At 50.3% G+C, this 17,282-nt stretch overlaps 1 protein-coding gene across 4 annotated transcripts in view; it reads right to left on the bottom strand.

The window, feature by feature from the left end:
• Positions 1 to 8,294: 8,294 nt before the first annotated feature.
• The window catches only part of fgf13a (fibroblast growth factor 13a), an 863,578-nt gene continuing 854,590 nt past the window's right edge, over positions 8,295 to 17,282 (bottom strand). For all 4 annotated transcript variants that reach the window (XM_086002251.1, XM_086002259.1, XM_086002240.1 and 1 more), the window contains one exon: positions 8,295 to 9,741. In XM_086002251.1, coding sequence (XP_085858377.1) covers positions 9,608 to 9,741 — 134 coding nt within the window. In that variant the 3' untranslated portion in view covers positions 8,295 to 9,607. The remainder of the gene's footprint in view (positions 9,742 to 17,282) is intronic.

The raw sequence follows: 17,282 nt of genomic DNA, 5'->3' as shown, positions 1-17,282 counted from the left end.
GAGATTTCCCCTTGATTCCCATTGACTTCAGTTTTGCTAGGGCTCCTTGATGCCACACTCGATCAAATGCTGCCTTGATGTCAAGGGCAGTCACTCTCACCTCACCTCTTGAGTTCAGCTCTTTTGTCCATGTTTGGACCAAGGCTGTAATGAGTTCAGGAGCTGAGTGGCCCTGGCGGAACCCAAACTGGGCATCAGTTAGCAGGTTATTGCTGAGTAAGTGCCGCTTGATAGCACTTTCAACGACACCTTCCATCACTTTTCTGATGATTGAGAGTAGACTGATGAAAGCATAAAATTACAAAGGGATATTGATAGATTCAGTGAATGGGCAAAACTGTGGCAAATGGATTTCAATGTAGGCAAATGTGAGGTCATCCACTTTGGACCTATAAAGGATCGAACAGGGCACTTTCTAAATGGTGACAAGCTAAAAACAGTGGATGTCGAAAGAGACTCGGGGGGCCCAGGTACATCGATCATTAAAATGTCCTGAACAGGTACAGAAAATAATCAAAAAGGCTAATGGAATGCTGGCCTTTATATCTCGAGGACTAGAGAACAAGGGGGTAGAAGTTATGCTGCAGCTGTAGAAAGCCCTGGTTAGACCACACCTGGAGCACTGGGAGCAGTTCTGGGCACCACACCTTAGGAAGGATATACTGGCCTTGGAGGGAGTGCAGCGCAGGTTTACCAGAATGATACCCGGGCTCCAAGGGTAAACTTACGAGGAGAGATTACACAAACTAGGGTTGTATTCCCTAGAATTTAAAAGGTTAAGGGGTGATCTGATTGAAGTTTTTGGGATATTAGGGGGAACAGATAGGGTAGATAGAGAGAAACTATTTCCGCTGGTTGGGGAGTCTAGGACTAGGGGGCAAAGTCTAAAAATTAGAGCCAGACCTTTCAGGAGTGACATTAGGAAACACTTCTACACACAAAGGGTGGTAGAAGTTTGGAACTTTCTCCCGCAAATGGCAATTGATGCTGGATCAATTGTTAATTTTAAATCTGAGATTGATAGCTTTTTGTTAACCAAAGGTATTAAGGGATATGGGGCAAAGGCGGGTATATGGAGTTAGGTCACAGATCAGCCATGATCTCACAGAATGGTGGAACAGGCTCGAGGGGCTGAATGGCCTACTCCTGTTCCTATGTTAAAATATTTTCAGTAAGTATTTTCAGCAGTTTGTTTGTGTTTCTGCCATCCTGTATTGGGAGACTTTATAGACTGGTAATTGATGATTTGTGTAAAATGTTTAGTAATTCCCATTTGGTAGTTTTTATTCTGAATTCTGAAAAGCAGTCAGCAGTGGCTTGAGACTTGAGCACAAAAAGCTAGACTGACACTCCAGTGCAGTGCTGAGGGAGTTTTGCACTGTCGGAGGTGCCGCCTTTTGGATGAGACGTTAAACCGAGGTCCTGTCTGCTCTCTCAGGTGGATGTAAAAGATCCCACAGCACTATTTTGAAGAAGAGCAGGGGGAGTTATCCCCGGTGTCCTGGGGCCAATATTTATCCCTCAACCAACATCACTAAAACAGATTACCTGGTCATTATCACATTGCTGTTTGTGAGATCTTGCTGCGTGCAATTGGATGCCGCGTTTCCTACATTACAACAGTGACTACACTTCAAAATGTACTTCATTGTCCTGAGGTTGTGAAAGGTGCTATATAAATGCATGTCTTTCTTCCTTTGATTGGTAAGCTCTCAAACTACCATTTGCAAATGTGTTAGTAATATGAAATGTGAATAAATAAAAACACAAGAAGTGTATTTACCTGAGGCATGATGGACAGGAATTTTTTTTAATTATTCATTCTTGGGGTGTGGGAGTCGGCAGCAAGGCCGGCATTTATTGTCCATCCCTAGTCTCCCTGAGAAGGTGAGAAGCTGGTGTTGGGCCTTCTTCTTGAAATGGTTTGATTCAAACTGAGTGGTTTTCTAGACCACTTCAGAGGGCAGTTAAGAGCCAACCAGGTTGGTGCGGGACTGGAGTCACCTATAGGCCCAGACCGGGTAAGGACGGCAGGTTTCCTTCCCTAAAGAACATCAGTGAACCAGTTGTTTTTTTTTTTGAGAATCCAACAGCTTCATGGTCCCTGTTACTGAGACCGGCTTTTTACTCTATTTCCAAATTAAAAAAAAAACTGATTTCAAATTCTCCAACTGCCATGGTGGGACTTTAACTCACATTCTCTGGATCAGTAGCTCAGGCCTCTGGATAACTAGGCTATTAGCACAACCAATGCATTATCGTACCCTGCAGTGCGAGGGACAGGACATGCAGCATGAGAGACAGGAAATGTTTGCCGTACCATTTTACCTGTTTAGTAGCAAATCATTCTTCAGTAATTCCAGAAGATGAAAGGAGAATCCTTCAATTCTTCGATAGCAAAATACTGCAGATGCTGGAAATCCGAAATAATGACAGAAAATGCTGGAAAAACTCAGCAGGTCAGGCTACATCCGTGGAGAGAAATTAGAGTCAATGTTTTTGGGTCGAAACCCTTTATCAAGACTAAAGAGGCACAGGGAATGAAATAGATTAAGAGGCCAGGCTGGGAGAGAACAAAAGAGAAGAGACATTAAGAGGTATTCAAAACAAGACGAGATGGTGATAGGACTAGTGGAGACAAAAGACAGCTCTAGATTAGGTGTGAAATGTGCTGGCAGAATGGGAGACAGCTGCCATGTGGGAGAGAGAAGAAAAAAAGGAAAGGGTGTGGGGGAACCAAAACAAAGGTATGGGTAAAATATATAAGTAAAAATGTAATAGGGGCCGAGGTTATGATCTGAAGTTGTTGAACTCGATATTGAGTCCGGAAGGCTGTAAAGTGCCTAATCGGAAGATGAGGTGCTGTTCCTCGAGTTTACGTTGAGCTTCCGTGGAACAATACAAGAGGCCAAGGACGGTGAGGTCCGAGTGGGAATGGGGCGGTGAATTAAAATGACAGGCGACCGGAAGCTCAGGGTCACCCTTACGGACTGAACGGAGGTGTTCCGCAAAGCGGTCACCCAATCTGCGTTTGGTCTCCCCAATGTAGAGGAGACCGCATCGTGAGCAGCGAATACAGTATACTAGATTGCAAGAAGTACAAGTAAATCACTGTTTCACCTGGAAGGGGTGTTTGGGGCCCTGGACAGTGGGAAGGGGGGAGGTATAAAGGCAGGTATTACATCTCCTGTGCTTGCACGGGAAGGTGCCATGCGAAGGGGAAGGGGTGCTGGGGGTGATAGAGGAATGGACTAGGGTGTCTCGGAGGGAGCGGTCCCTACGGAATGCAGAAAGGGGAGGGGAAGGGAAGATGCGTTTGGTGGTGGGATCACTTTGGAGGTGGCGGAAATGGCGGAGGATGATCCGTTGAATGTGGAGGCTGGCAACATGCGCGTGTGAATGATTTCGTTTCCTTTTCATCACGATTTAGCCGACTTTGACATTTGCTGATGCACCCTGCTCTCGCTGGTCAGCGAGCATTCTCCCAATATGTTTGGCTTGTGAAATCTCCCTAAATCCAGCTTACGTGATTAATTGTAAAAAACCGGATGCTTCCTTCCTTTTTATCATTTCAAAAATCTAAAGAAAGAATCAAGTATCTTTGTGTAATTATTATTTTAATACCAGTTTGAATCCCCACAGAAAATTGAGATTGGCTTTATTGGATGGTATTCAGTCACAATCCTATTGCTGATTTGATTATAAAGGTATTCATTCTCAATATCATATTATTTCAATATTAGCCTTCTTCAATCTCAATCATTGCTGTTGCTGATATTTGTGGACAAATGCTAATATTGTTGTTCTTTTTGTTGTGAAACTGATGCACATTTTGCCAACACTGTTTTATTTTCCCTGAGCGCCCCAGCATTGTAAAGATCATCTTTGGCCTCTGGATAGACTGTTGGGATCCCGGGGCCAGAGAAGTTGACGTCATGTCCCGGAAGTGTGGAAGGATTGCCTGGATCGTTGTTGCTGCATTTGCTGCGCCTTTAGCTGACGGTCGTGGTGAAAGGGGAGCGAAGTCATTGGGCGGTTCAAAAAGACGCCTCGCTCAGTCACACGACATGCTGGGTGCCTGGGGTTGCCAACGCTCCAGGACTGTCCTGGAGTCTCTGGGAATTGAAGATTAATCTCCCGGACACTGCAGCCAGCAGCACTCCAAGGAGAAAAATCCCACATGCGGTAATAAATATGGAGCGTGATTTTTAAGTTTTCTTTCAACATTTATTAGTTATAAAAATATTGCAGACGGGATGAAAAGATCAACAGTCAAGCAACACCCGATTGGGTAATTAAGAGCCTGTTGGCTTTCCGATTGGCCGTGGGAAGGCGGGGGTACCGGGAGGATGGACGTGCTGGGCGACCGATGGCGGGAGAGTGCGGGGGGGGGGCGGGTGGAGGTGGGAGGTCACATGATGAAACCACCAGCAATACGCCCACGCAGAGTTGGCGACTGTACAGGTGCCTCTGAACGGCTCAGGCCCGAGTTACATCGCAAAGAGCGAGAATCTTGCCTATCGTTCAAGAAGCCAATCCCCGCTCCCAAGTGAGGGAACACGGGTGAGTTATGCGGAGCGCTAGTGGGGGCATTCAGGACTAAAGCAGGCCATTTGATTTCCTTGTTCACCGAGTCCTTTGGAAGGGGAAGTGTGGGTCAGTAGTTTAGTAGAAAGAAAAATAACACTCACCGGCATGAACTCAAGTTGGCATTCCACTGATCCCGCAAAATCACAGCCGACCCCACTTCTTCTTCTTCTTAGGCAGTCCCTCGGCACCGAGGATGACTTGCTTCCACATTAACAATGAGTTCTCAGGTGACTGATGAGTCCAATGCGGGACCTACAGTCTCTGTCACAGGTGGGGCGGATGGTGGTTGAAGGGGCGGGTGGGTGGGGTGTTTGGGTTGACGTGCGCTCCTTGCGCTGCCTGCGCTTGGCTTCCGCTTGCTCCCGGTGAAGAGACTCGAGGTGTTCAGCACCTTCCCGGATGCTTCTCCTCCACTTTGTGCAGTCTTGGGCCAGGGATTCCCAGGTGTTGGTGGGGATGTTACACTTTTTCAAGGAGACTTTGAGGGTGTCCTTGAAGCGTTTCCTCTGCCCACCTGGGGCTCTCTTGCCGTGCCGGAGCTCCGAGTAGAGCGCTTGCTTTGGGAGTCTCGTATCGGGCATGCGGATGATGTGGCCCGTCCATCGGAGCTGATCGAGCGTGGTCAAAGCTTCGATGCTGGGGATGTTGGCCTGAGTGAGAACACTGACATTGGTGCGCCTATCCTGCGGAGGCAGCGTTGGTGGTACCTCTCCAGTGCTTTGAGATGCCTGCTGTACAGGGTCCATGTCTCCAGATACCCCGCTTAATCTCGCAGGGTCCACAGCAGAGCACCTGGTGCACGCTTTAGCTGGGATCGAGGAGTGTGGATGTTTGAGAACAATCAGACACCAGCCTGGCAACTACTGCACATCATATGAACATTTATCAAATGCGCCTTGACCTTGAAGGAGGCGTTATCTGATTGAATCTTACGCAGGGAGTATTGACGCCATTGTGTCAGCCAATGAGTTGGAAGCAGGGCAGGACTTACGGCAGGACTGACAGAATCTCCACAAACAGCAGCAAACAGAACTCATGACCGAAACTACAGCAGTCTCCCAATCTCCTGATAAAATCAGCAAAAGGCAGCGAGTGGGGGATAGTTACGTTAATACACATGATCCGCGTAAACTCAATCCCAGCCACTCCCAGCAGTGCGGCCTCCTGGCGTGACTGACCGGGGGGAATCGTCTCCATTCTGGCTGGGACTTGTGGTGTCGCTAGATGCAGCCTTAATATAGACAGGTTGAGACCTCTGATTAAACAGCGGAGATGGGAGTTTGATATAAATACGTTTCATCAGCTGGTAAAGGCGGGAAGCATAGGCCTGGATTACTTGCACCTGTTCTCCTTTTGATTGGTGATGAGAGGAATAACACTCAAATGGTGAACAGAGACCCAAGTGATCATTGATAAATGTTCCGCCTTTCGAACAGGATTAGAATTTCAAAGCTCCGAAGTAAATTAACAGTGAAATCGAGCTGACAGCAGATGGAGCAAATACCTTTTTCCATTCATTGAGATGTGGGCGTCGCTGGCAAGGCCACCATTTATTGCCCATCCCTAATTGCCCTTGAGAAGGTGGTGATGAGCTGCCTTCTTTACAACTGAGTGTCTCGCTGGACCATTTCAGAGGGCAGTGAAGGGCCAACCACAGTGCTGTGGGTCTGGAGTCACATATAGGCCAGACCGGGTAAGGGCGGCAGATTTCCTTCCCTAAAGGACATTAGTGAACCAAATGGGTTTTTATGACAATCCGGTAGTTTCATGGTCACCATTACCGACACTAGCTGTTTATTCCAGATTTATTTAAATAACTGAATTTAAATTCCCCAGCTGCCGTGGTGGGAGGTCCCCAGATCATTAGGTCCAGGTCTCTGGATTACTAGTCCAGTATCACTCGGTTACTAAACGCTACTGACCAAACGCAGATTGGGTGACCGCTTTGCGGAACACCTCCGTTCAGTCCGTATGGGTGACCCCGAGCTTCCGGTCGCCTGTCATTTTAATTCACCGCCCCATTCCCACTCAGACCTCACTGTCTACGGCCTCTTGCATTGTTCCACGGAAGCTCAACATAAACTCGAGGAACAGCACCTCATCTTCCGATTAGGCACTTTACAGCCTTCCGGACTCAATATCGAGTTCAACAATTTCAGATCATAACCTCGGCCCCTATTATATTTTTATATTTTTTATCCACACTTTCGGTTTGTGCCTTTTCCTTTTTTCTCTCTCCCACATGGCAGCTGTCTCTCACTCTGCCAGTGCATTTCACACTTCATCGAGAGCCATTGTCTGTTTCTTTACCTGTCCTATTACCATCTCGTCTCACCTTGAATATCTCTTAATGTCTCTTCTTTCATCCCCTCCCCCATTTCCCAGCCCCCAAACTGACTTTTAATCGGTTTCATTTCCTGCCTTTTTTTCTCAGTCCTGACGAAGGGTTTCGACCTGAAACGTTGACTCTGTTTCTCTCTCCACGGATGTTGCCTGGCCTGCTGAGTTCTTCCAGCGTTTTCTGTTGTTATTTTGGATTTCCAGCATCTGCAGTATTTTGCTATCACACCACTAGGTTACTGTTCCTGGACCTGTCGGAGAACTACAGGGTGAATTCAACATCGTGCACTCACAGTGTGGAGCCATAGTCAAGGATTGCAAGAGTTCTTTGAGGTTGTAACTAGCAGGGTAGATAAAGGGGACCCAGTGGATGTAGTGTATTTGGATTTTCAAAAAGCATTTGATAAGATGCCACACAAGGGGTTATTACACAAAATTAGGGCTCATGGGATTGGGGGTAATATATTACCATCTTCAAGAAGGCGGCTCACCACCACCTTTTCAAGGGCAATTAGGGATGGGCAATAAATGCTGGCCTTGCCAGTAACGCCCACATATCAGGAATGAATTTAAAAAATGGATTGAGGATTGGTTAATGGACAGAAAACAGAGAGTAGGGATAAACGGGTCATTTTCGGGTTGGCAGGCTGTAACTAGTGGGGTACCGCAAGGTTCAGTGTTTGGGCCTCAGCTATTCACAATCTACATCAATGATTTGGATGAGGGGACCAAATGTAATATATCCAAGTTTGCTGACAATACAAATCTAGGTGGGAAAGTAACTGGTGAGGAGAACACAAAGAATCTGCAAAGGGATATAGACAGGTTAAGTGAGTGGGCAAGAACATGGCGGATGGAGTATAATGTGGAGAAATGTGAAGTTGTCCACTTTGGTAGAGAAAATAGAAAAGCAGAGTATTTTTTAAATGGTGAGAGATTAGGAAATGTTGGTGTTCAGAGGGACCTGGGTGTCCTTGTACACGAATCACTGAAAGTTAACATGCAGGTACAGCAAGCAATTGATCAGCCATGATCTTATTGAATGGCGGGGCAGGCACGAAGGGCCAAATGGCAAATTACACATTAATACACACACACACACACACACACTTACACACACTTACAATCACATATGTATACATAAATACACACACACACACACACTTACAATCACATATGTATACATAAATACACACACACACACACACACACTTACAATCACATATGTATACATAAACACACACACTGTACACACCAAGATGAATACACACATATATCAATGCACTCACGCACACAAAGTCAACATTCACACCCACACACAAATCAATATACGCACAGACACAAATGAAGAGACGTTTGAAGTGTACCTTCATATAAATATTTTATTCAGTGCATCTGTTGGTGTATACAACAAATAATAAACAACTGAACCGTACAGAAGCAGAAAAACCGCTTGTACTTTCTAACCCAATTAGCGTTTGGAGCACATTATCCAACATGTTCAAGACACTGATCCTAAGTCATGCAACTCTATTCCATGATTACCAGCTTTCTCCCATGCAACAGATTAATTAAAATAAAACTCTAAACTAATCGACATAATAACAACAACCTCTGTGTACTAGGGTGAGCTCAGGGTAAACTGCTCACAGGGAACTTCATTCACTACAATTCCCACCATGCCCAGTACAGGAAAAGAGCATTACAAATAAGACTTTCTTTTTTGTTATAAAAATGAAGTCACCCAAAACTCCACAGTTTCTTTAAGAATAAAAGTCACCACAATAAGGTCAATGTGCAAATGCCTAAAGTGAGAACGATTCACGAGGGTGCGGTTTGCTAACTGGTTGCTTTCCATATTCTAGGCGTTGCACTATAAGATTACTGTCACTACAAATCTATAAACCCTTTTCCTCAAGATTGCTTAAAGTTATACTTTTACCCACTGTATACTTAGCCTGAGAGACACCGACTTAATTCCTGTTGGATTTTTTTTTGTTTGTTTGTTTTCATTTTAGCAACCCCTGATTAGTTTCTGAAAGAGGTCCTACCCATTCGCTGGAGTATAAAAAAAACGGTAGAACTGCAGTTTAGCAAAAACATGACCATTGGAGGAAAGAAAATAAACTGACGCTAGTGTATCAAGTGGGACTGAACAGCACTGAGCCAAGAACGTGATGTGACTACTGAGTGTGTGTGTGTTCCTCATTCCTTTAGTAAAACCCAAAGGTATCTACATTACTCCACTAAGAGCAAATGTGGCCTGGTTATTTGTGTGTGTGTGTGTGGCGTGTGTTCGTTGCTGAATCGTAACCTTGTTTTCAGCTGGTGAACAAGTTGTGATACTTTTTTAATGATTCTTTTCCCAGAGAAAGGTCGGATGACAGGACAAAAGGGCAACACTTCCGCCGCTCCACATTCCCAAAAATGAGGTTCCGTTGGCTATCCAGGTGCCTGGTGAGATGCACAAGCGTTTTCTCGGCTAAAATTATCGGGATTTGTCCTCTGACAAGAGAAACCAGAAGACCTAAAAAGGCTGATACGAGAGCGACCTTACTCAGCTCAGTGGCTTGTTTCCTGAATCATTTTACAACAGAAAGAGAGAGTGTCTGCTTAAGTAATACGCCGACAGCATCCGCACACGACGTGACTGGACACGGGACGCGCTTCCACCCGGCTACGTCGACTCAGTCTGACTCACGGTCTTGCCCCCGTTTAGCACCGCTGAGGCACTTCTGCTTTTGGTGGGGGTCCCAGACCGGGAGAGAACTTCCGCCAGCTCGTGAAGCGATGGTTCTCTGTACAGGGCAACTGAAAATCAAAGAGCAAATCATCGTTAGTTAACACGGCCAGCTGCTCGCTGCTAGTAGGTGTGTTCGTGCACGTGTGTGTGTGTGTGTGTGTGTGTGTGTGCGTGTGCGTGTGTAAAATTGCAGCTGCAAACCCATCCTGCATAACAATCAATCTTAGATGCATTTAAGGGGAAGCTACATAAACACATGAGGGAGAAAGGATTAGAAGGATATGCTGTTAGGGTGAGATGAAGCGGGGTGGGAGGAGACTCGAGTGGACAATAAACACCGGCACAGACCAGTTGGGCCGAATGGCCTGTTTCTGTGCTGTAGACTCGATCGGGGCAGAAATTCCGATCCTTACAGGTGGGTACGCGCTGTGTACTCACCCAAAGGGACATCGGAAATGCCGGTTTCAGGCATGCACTGCGCTTGCGCTGGTAACTGGCATTTCCGATCTGTCAAGAATGCTCTTGACAGATTCTCCGGCTGCGCTGGAGCAGGGCCTCTGCGGGGGGGAGAGTTCCATTTTGTGGAGACCCTCCGCCCGCAGAAAACACTTACAATTCTTGCGCCTGGTAAAAGCAGCGTAAGGCCTGCTTTTACCAGGATAAGAGTTGAAAAAAAGTTTTTAAAATTTTTTTTCCACTGATTTATCATTTAAAAATACATTAAAGAAAGGTAAGTTTATTTTTAGCCCCGTTAAAAACTTTAATTATTTTTTCAAAAAGTTAAATTTTTGTTTAAACTAGTTAATTTATGTAATTTCAAGTCATTTTAAAATTGTGATTTTTTAAAATGTATTTGAAGTTTTACTATGTTTTGGGGCTGATCTCCATTCATATATTTGACAGGTCTTCCTGTGAAATCTATGAATGGAGATTCCCTGCTCTGATTGGCTCCCCGTGGCCCACGTGATCCCAGGGACGCTGCGAACCGCCTGCGCCTCTGGGATACGTGGGCCCTGCGCACCGGCAGTTTGGAGAGGCCCAGCAACGGAACTCCGTGCCTCCCGGGAGTCCTCCGGTCCAGGCGGAGGTTTATCCAGATCGCAGCCCTCCGCCCGCGGGAGGCCTGCGATCGGAATTTCTGGGCCGGTGTAATTTATTATACACGGATTCAATCTACAAATGTTGACTTGAGAAAAGAAAGTGCTCGCATTTCTAAAGCAACTTTCACCACCTCAGGGTGTCCCAAAGCGCTTCACAGCCAATGAAGTACCTGTTGAAGTGGAGTCACTGTTGTAATGTAGGAAACGCGGCAGACAATTTACGTACAGCAAGATCCCACAAACAGCAATGTGATAATGACCAGATAATCTGTTTTGTTTCAGTGATGTTTGTTGAGGGATTAATAATGACCAGGACACCGGGGAGAATTCCCCTGCTCTACTTCAAATATGGCCTTGGGATCTTTTACACCCAACCGAGAGGGCAGACGTCTCAGCTTAATGTCTCACCCGAAGGACGTCACCTCTGACAGTGCAGCACTCCCTCAGTACTGCCGCTCCAACAGTGCAGCACTCCCTCAGTACTGCCCCTCCGACAGTGCAGCTCTCCCGTAGTACGGCCCCTCTGACAGTGCAGCGCTCCCTCAGTACGGCCCCTCCAACAGTGCAGCACTCCCTCAGTATTGCCCTCCGACAGTGCAGCACTCCCTCAGTACTGCCCCTCCAACAGTGCAGCACTCCCTCAGTACTGCCCCTCCAACAGTGCAGCACTCCCTCAGTACTGCCCCTCCGACAGTGCAGCTCTCCCGTAGTACGGCCCCTCTCACAGTGCAGCGCTCCCTCAGTACGGCCCCTCCAACAGTGCAGCACTCCCTCAGTACTGCCCTCCGACAGTGCAGCACTCCCTCAGTACTGCCCCTCCAACAGTGCAGCACTCCCTCAGTACTGCCCCTCCAACAGTGCAGCACTCCCTCAGTACTGCCCCTCCGACAGTGCAGCTCTCCCTCAGTACTGACCCTCCGACAGTGCAGCACTCCCTCAGTACTACCCATCCGACAGTGCAGCGCTCCCTCAGTACGGCCCCTCCGACAGTGCAGCGCTCCCTCGGTACTGCCCTCCGACAGTGGAGCACTCCCTCAGTACTGCCCGCAGACAGTGCAGCGCTCCCTCAGTACTGACCCTCCGACAGTGTGGCGCTCTCTCAGCACTGCCCTTCCGACAGTGCCTGCTCCCTCAGTACTGCCCCCCCCAACAGTGCAGCGCTCCCTCAGTACTGCCCCTCTGACAGTGCAGCGCTCCCTCAGTACTGTCCCTCCGACATTGCCGCACTCCCTCAGTACTGCCCCTCCGACAGTGCCGCACTCCCTCAGTACTGCCCCCCCCAACAGTGCAGCGCTCCCTCAGTACTGCCCCTCTGACAGTGCAGCACTCCCTCAGTACTACCCCTCTGACAGTGCAGCTCTCCCTCAGTACGGCCCCTCCGACAGTGCAGCACAACGTCAGAACTGGCCCTCTGACAGTGCAGTGCTCCCTCAGTATGGCCCCTCCAACAGTGCAGCGCTCCCTCAATAATGCCCTCCGACAGTGCAGCACTCCCTCAGTACTGCCCCTCCGACAGTGCAGCACTCCCTCAGTACTGCCCCTCCGACAGTACAGCACTCCCTCAGTACTGCCCATCCGACAGTGCAGCGCTCCCTCAGTATGGCCCCTCCGACAGTGCAGCACTCCCGCAGTACTGCCCTCCGACAGTGCAGCAGTCCCTCAGTACTACCCGCAGAGAGTGCAGCGCTCCCTCAGTACTGACCCTCCGACAGTGTGGCGCTCTCTCAGTACTGCCCTTCCGACAGTGCGTGCTCCCTCAGTACTGTCCCTCCGACAGTGTGGTGCTCCCTCAGTACTGCCCCTCCGACAGTGCGGCGCTCCCTCAGTACTGCCCCTCCGACAGTGCGGCGCTCCCTCAGTACTGCCCCTCTGACAGTGCAGCGCTCCCTCAGTACTGCCCCTCCGACAGTGCAGCACTCGCTCAGTACTGCCCCTCCGATAGTGCAGCGCTCCCTCAGTACTGCCCCTCCGACAGTGCAGCGCTGCCTCAGTACTGCCCCTCTGACAGTGCAGCCCTCCCTCAGTACTGCCCCTCCGACAGTGCAGCACTCGCTCAGTACTTCCCCCCCGACAGTGCGGCGCTCCCTCAGTACTGCCCCTCCGACAGTGCAGCGCTCCCTCAGTACTGCCCCTCCGACAGTGCGGCGCTCCCTCAGTACTGCCCCTCCGACAGTGCGGTGCTCCCTCATTATTGCAGGATGGAGGCCCCTATCAAGATCTGCCAAAGTGAGGTATCGGACCTCTCTCTCTGTGAATGTCGGGGTGCGGGCGGGAGGCACCCGGATATTCTCAGGCAGCCTGCCTTCTCTCGACAGCTCTTCCTCTTCTTCCGAACTTGTGGAATCCCCATTGGCAAACCCTTTGATGCCAATAGACAGAAAATAAACAGACAATGAAAACTGGATTAAAAATAAATTTCAAAAAGGCCTAAAGCACTTCCCTGGTACAACTTTGGACGTTGTAAAGGTCCACAGACCGACCAGAAGCCTCCTTCAACAACAACAACAGCAACTTGTATTTATATAGCGCCTTTAACATAGTAAAACGTCCCAAGGTGCTTCACAGGAGCGATTATCAAACAAAATTTGACACCGAGCCACATAAGGAGATATTAGGGCAGGTGACCAAAAGCTCGGTCAAAGAGGTCGGTTTTAAGGAGTGTCTTAAAGGAGGAGAGAGAGGCGGAGAGGTTTAGGGAGGAATTTCCAGAGCTCGGGGCCCAGGCAGCTAAAGGCACGGCCGCCAATGGTGAAGCGATTAAAATCGGGGATGCTCAAGAGGCCAGAATTGACGGAGCGCAGAGATCTCGGAGGGTTGTGGGGCTGGAGGAGGTTACAGAGACCATGGAGGGATTTGAAAAAGAGGATGAGAATTTTGAATCAGAGAGCTATGGGAGTTTTGGAGACACGACGCTCAGCATTTCCGTGAGCCAGATGATCACGCAGTGCCCCTCCCCAGTCCCTTCAGGCAGGAGTCCCGCATAACAAGCAAAGTCCCCCTCCCCCCATCACCAGGCCGCTCCAGAAATCGATGTTACCTCAGTGAAATGAATCCCGCTGGAGTTCCTTACGGTTGCTATCCCCTTAAACCAGGTGGCCAGGAGTCATGGGGGGCAAAATTGGGACGCGCCCCCCTTTGGGGCGCTAACTTCGCTACTTTTAACGCCCCGAAAAAGTTACCGCCCCCGCTCCCGAAATTCACTGGTAGCACCCCAAGAGGGAAGCGGGGCACTACTGGAAGTGCCCCACCTCCCTTTTGGGGTGCTGCGAGTGAATGTCGCAGCACGTCACGCCGCGGTACTGCAGGCCTTCCTCACCTTATTAAAGGGGAGGGGCCTTGCGCAGCTGAGCCACCGGGGATCAAAGTGCCGGCAAAAGAGCCCGGCACTCGAGAAATGCCGGGTTCATGGAGCGCAGCCGGCACTCCGCGGGGGGGCGGGTCAGAAGGCCGGGGATGGCAGAGTGGGCAGGTGCTGGCAGGGGGCCAGCAACATAAATGGCCGTCCGGCACCTCCCCTTTAAATAGCACCGTCCCGGACGCAGGTAGGCCCCCTTGATCCTGTCGGACATAGCGCAGAGATTTCGGAGGGTTGTGGGGCTGGAGGAGGTTACAGAGAGGGGCGAGGCCATGGAGGGATTTGAACAAGAGGATGAGAATTTTGAATCAGTAAGCTATGGGTGTGTTGGGGACGCGACGCTCAGCATGCCCGTGAGCCAGATGATCATGCAGTGCCCTTACCCAGTCCCTTCTAAATGTGCCAAGAAAGCTCCTGCCTGCTTCAGACAGAAGTCCCGCGTCAGTAAGGGGGCGCTACCGAAGATCGCGGCCGGGGCGTGAGCGGGGCGCTGTACATGGTGATGGCGTCATCGCTGGAGTTGCAGCGCTGCGGGATGCTAACGGTTATCGCCGCCGTTGAATTTCGCGGGAGGCGTCAGCGGCGCCGCACCCGGGCGCTAGTTGCTTTGCGCCCCGTTAGTGCCCTCTTAAGAGCGCTAATGGGATGCGCAAATCAACCGAATTTTTCCCCCCATGGAGTTTCTGCTCCATGACTAAAGCCAGAGCCTAAACAGGTTATGCACCATCACATTGGGAACCGGAGAGTGAAACTCTCCCCCTTGCCTGCGCTCCCTTCACCCCAGAGCAGCTGATGGTTTCAAATCCGACTGGCAGAGTGCCGTGGTCGGTTGCCAAGCTCTCCCTATCCCGCAGTGGCCAGCTTCCTCCCAACAACAGGACATCCGAGGGATCGAAAAAAGGCTTTGGAGAGGAGATGTCAGAAAGGAGTGGGGAGGAGCCAGTGGAAATCGACAGCCCGGGCTCAGTGTGAACCCTAAAAGTGATTCACTGCCTGCATTATAACTGCAGGCGCGAGCTTCCGCCTTTCACTGGCACCGGTCCCTCTCGTCAACCAATCCAACATTAAAAAAATAAACATTCGGAAGCTTTCAGACTGATTAATGCGAAGGCTGGGCCAGCCAGTTATGTTGTGGTGGCTGTGCTCTATATAACAAAGTAAAACACTGCAGCATTTTCCGAATATATTCCTGACAGCACTTTTAAGGAACAACAAGATTTCTGAGTCAGCGGAAGGCAGAATATTCTGCTCATTTCAGAGTGATTTAAGCCCACTCAAATCGTGCAGCTCTCTGAAAACTCCGGGGATGGGGAGCTCGACACTGTTACATTTTAAGAGGCCAATTTTAGTGTGGAAGCATCCATCAGTAAATCTGCTGTGTAATATATGTTCAAAAATTCAATATGCATATTCTCACTGGTGCTTCGGTATTTACAACAGTGGCACATCCTGGTCACCCGACGGGATCCCCGATTATAATCAGGGATGCTCAAGAGACCAGAATTAAAGGAGCGCAGATGTCTCGGGGGGGTGGGGTTGTGGGGCTGGTGGAGATTATAGAGATAAAGAGCGGCGGGGCCATGGAGGAATTTGAAAACAAGGATGAGAATTTTAAAATTGAGGTGCTGCTTAACCAGGAGCCAATGTAGGTCAGCGAGCACAGGGGGTGATGGGTGAACGGGACTGGGTGTGAGTTAGGACACAGGGCAGTGAGCACAGGGGGTGATGGGTGAACGGGACTGGGTGTGAATTAGGACACGGGGCAGTGAGCACAGGGGGTGATGGGTGAACGGGACTGGGTGTGAGTTAGGACATGGGGCAGCGAGCACAGGGGGTGATGGGTGAACGGGATTAGGGGTGAGTTAGGACACGGGGCAGTGAGCAAAGGGGGTGATGGGTGAACGGGACTGGGTGCGAGTTAGGACACGGGGCAGTGAGCACAGGGGGTGATGGGTGAACGGGACTGGGTGTGAGTTAGGACACGGGGCAGTGAGCACAGGGGTGATGGGTGAACGGGACTGTGTGTGAGTTAGGACACGGGGCAGACAGCACAGGGGGTGATGGGTGAACGGGACTGGGTGTGAGTTAGGACACGGGGCAGTGAGCACAGGGGTTGATGGGTGAACGGGACTGGGTGTGAGTTAGGACACGGGGCAGTGAGCACAGTGGGTGATGGGTGAACGGGACTGGGTGTGAGTTTGGACACGGGGCAGTGAACACAGGGGGTGATGGATGAACAGGACTCGGTGTGAGTTAGGACACGGGGCAGTGAGCACAGGGGTGATGGGTGAACGGGACTGGGTGTGAGTTAGGACACGGTGCAGTGAGCACAGGGGGTGATGGGCGAACGGGACTGGGTGTGAGTTAGGACACGGTGCAGTGAGCACAGGGGGTGATGGGCGAACGGGACTGGGTGTGAGTTAGGACACGGGGCAGTGAGCACAGGGGGTGATGGGTGAACGGGACTGGGTGTGAATTAGGACACGGGGCAGTGAGCACAGGGGGTGATGGGTGAACGGGACAGGGTGTGAGTTAGGACATGGGGCAGCGAGCACAGGGGGTGATGGGTGAACGGGACTGGGTGTGAGTTAGGACACGGGGCGGTGAGCACAGGGGGTGATGGGTGAACGGGACTGGGTGAAAGTTAGGACACGGGGCAGTGAGCACAGGGGGTGATGGGTGAACGGGACTGGGTGCGAGTTAGGACACGGGGCAGTGAGCACAGGGGGTGATGGGTGAACGGGACTGGGTGTGAGTTAGGACACGGGGCAGTGAGCACAGGGGTGATGGGTGAACGGGACTGTGTGTGAGTTAGGACACGGGGCAGACAGCACAGGGGGTGATGGGTGAACGGGACTGGGTGTGAGTTAGGACACGGGGCAGTGAGCACAGGGGGTGATGGGTGAACGGGACTGGGTGTGAGTTAGGACATGGGGCAGTGAGCACAGTGGGTGATGGGTGAACGGGACTGGGTGTGAGTTTGGACACGGGGCAGTGAACACAGGGGGTGATGGGTGAACAGGACTGGGTGTGAGTTAGGATACGGGGCAGTGAGCACAGGGGTGATGGGTGAACGGGACTGGGTGTGAGTTAGGACACGGTGCAGTGAGCACAGGGGGTGATGGGTGAACGGGACTGGGTGTGAGTTAGGACA

Source organism: Somniosus microcephalus, chromosome 1 (genome assembly GCF_052327205.1).
Source record: "Somniosus microcephalus isolate GS21.2 chromosome 1, FLI_Smic_1.0, whole genome shotgun sequence".
In the NCBI taxonomy this organism is placed as follows: Eukaryota; Metazoa; Chordata; class Chondrichthyes; order Squaliformes; family Somniosidae; genus Somniosus; species Somniosus microcephalus.
The sequence above is the reverse complement of the archived record's forward strand: the minus strand, read 5'-3'. Positions and strand labels throughout refer to the sequence as shown.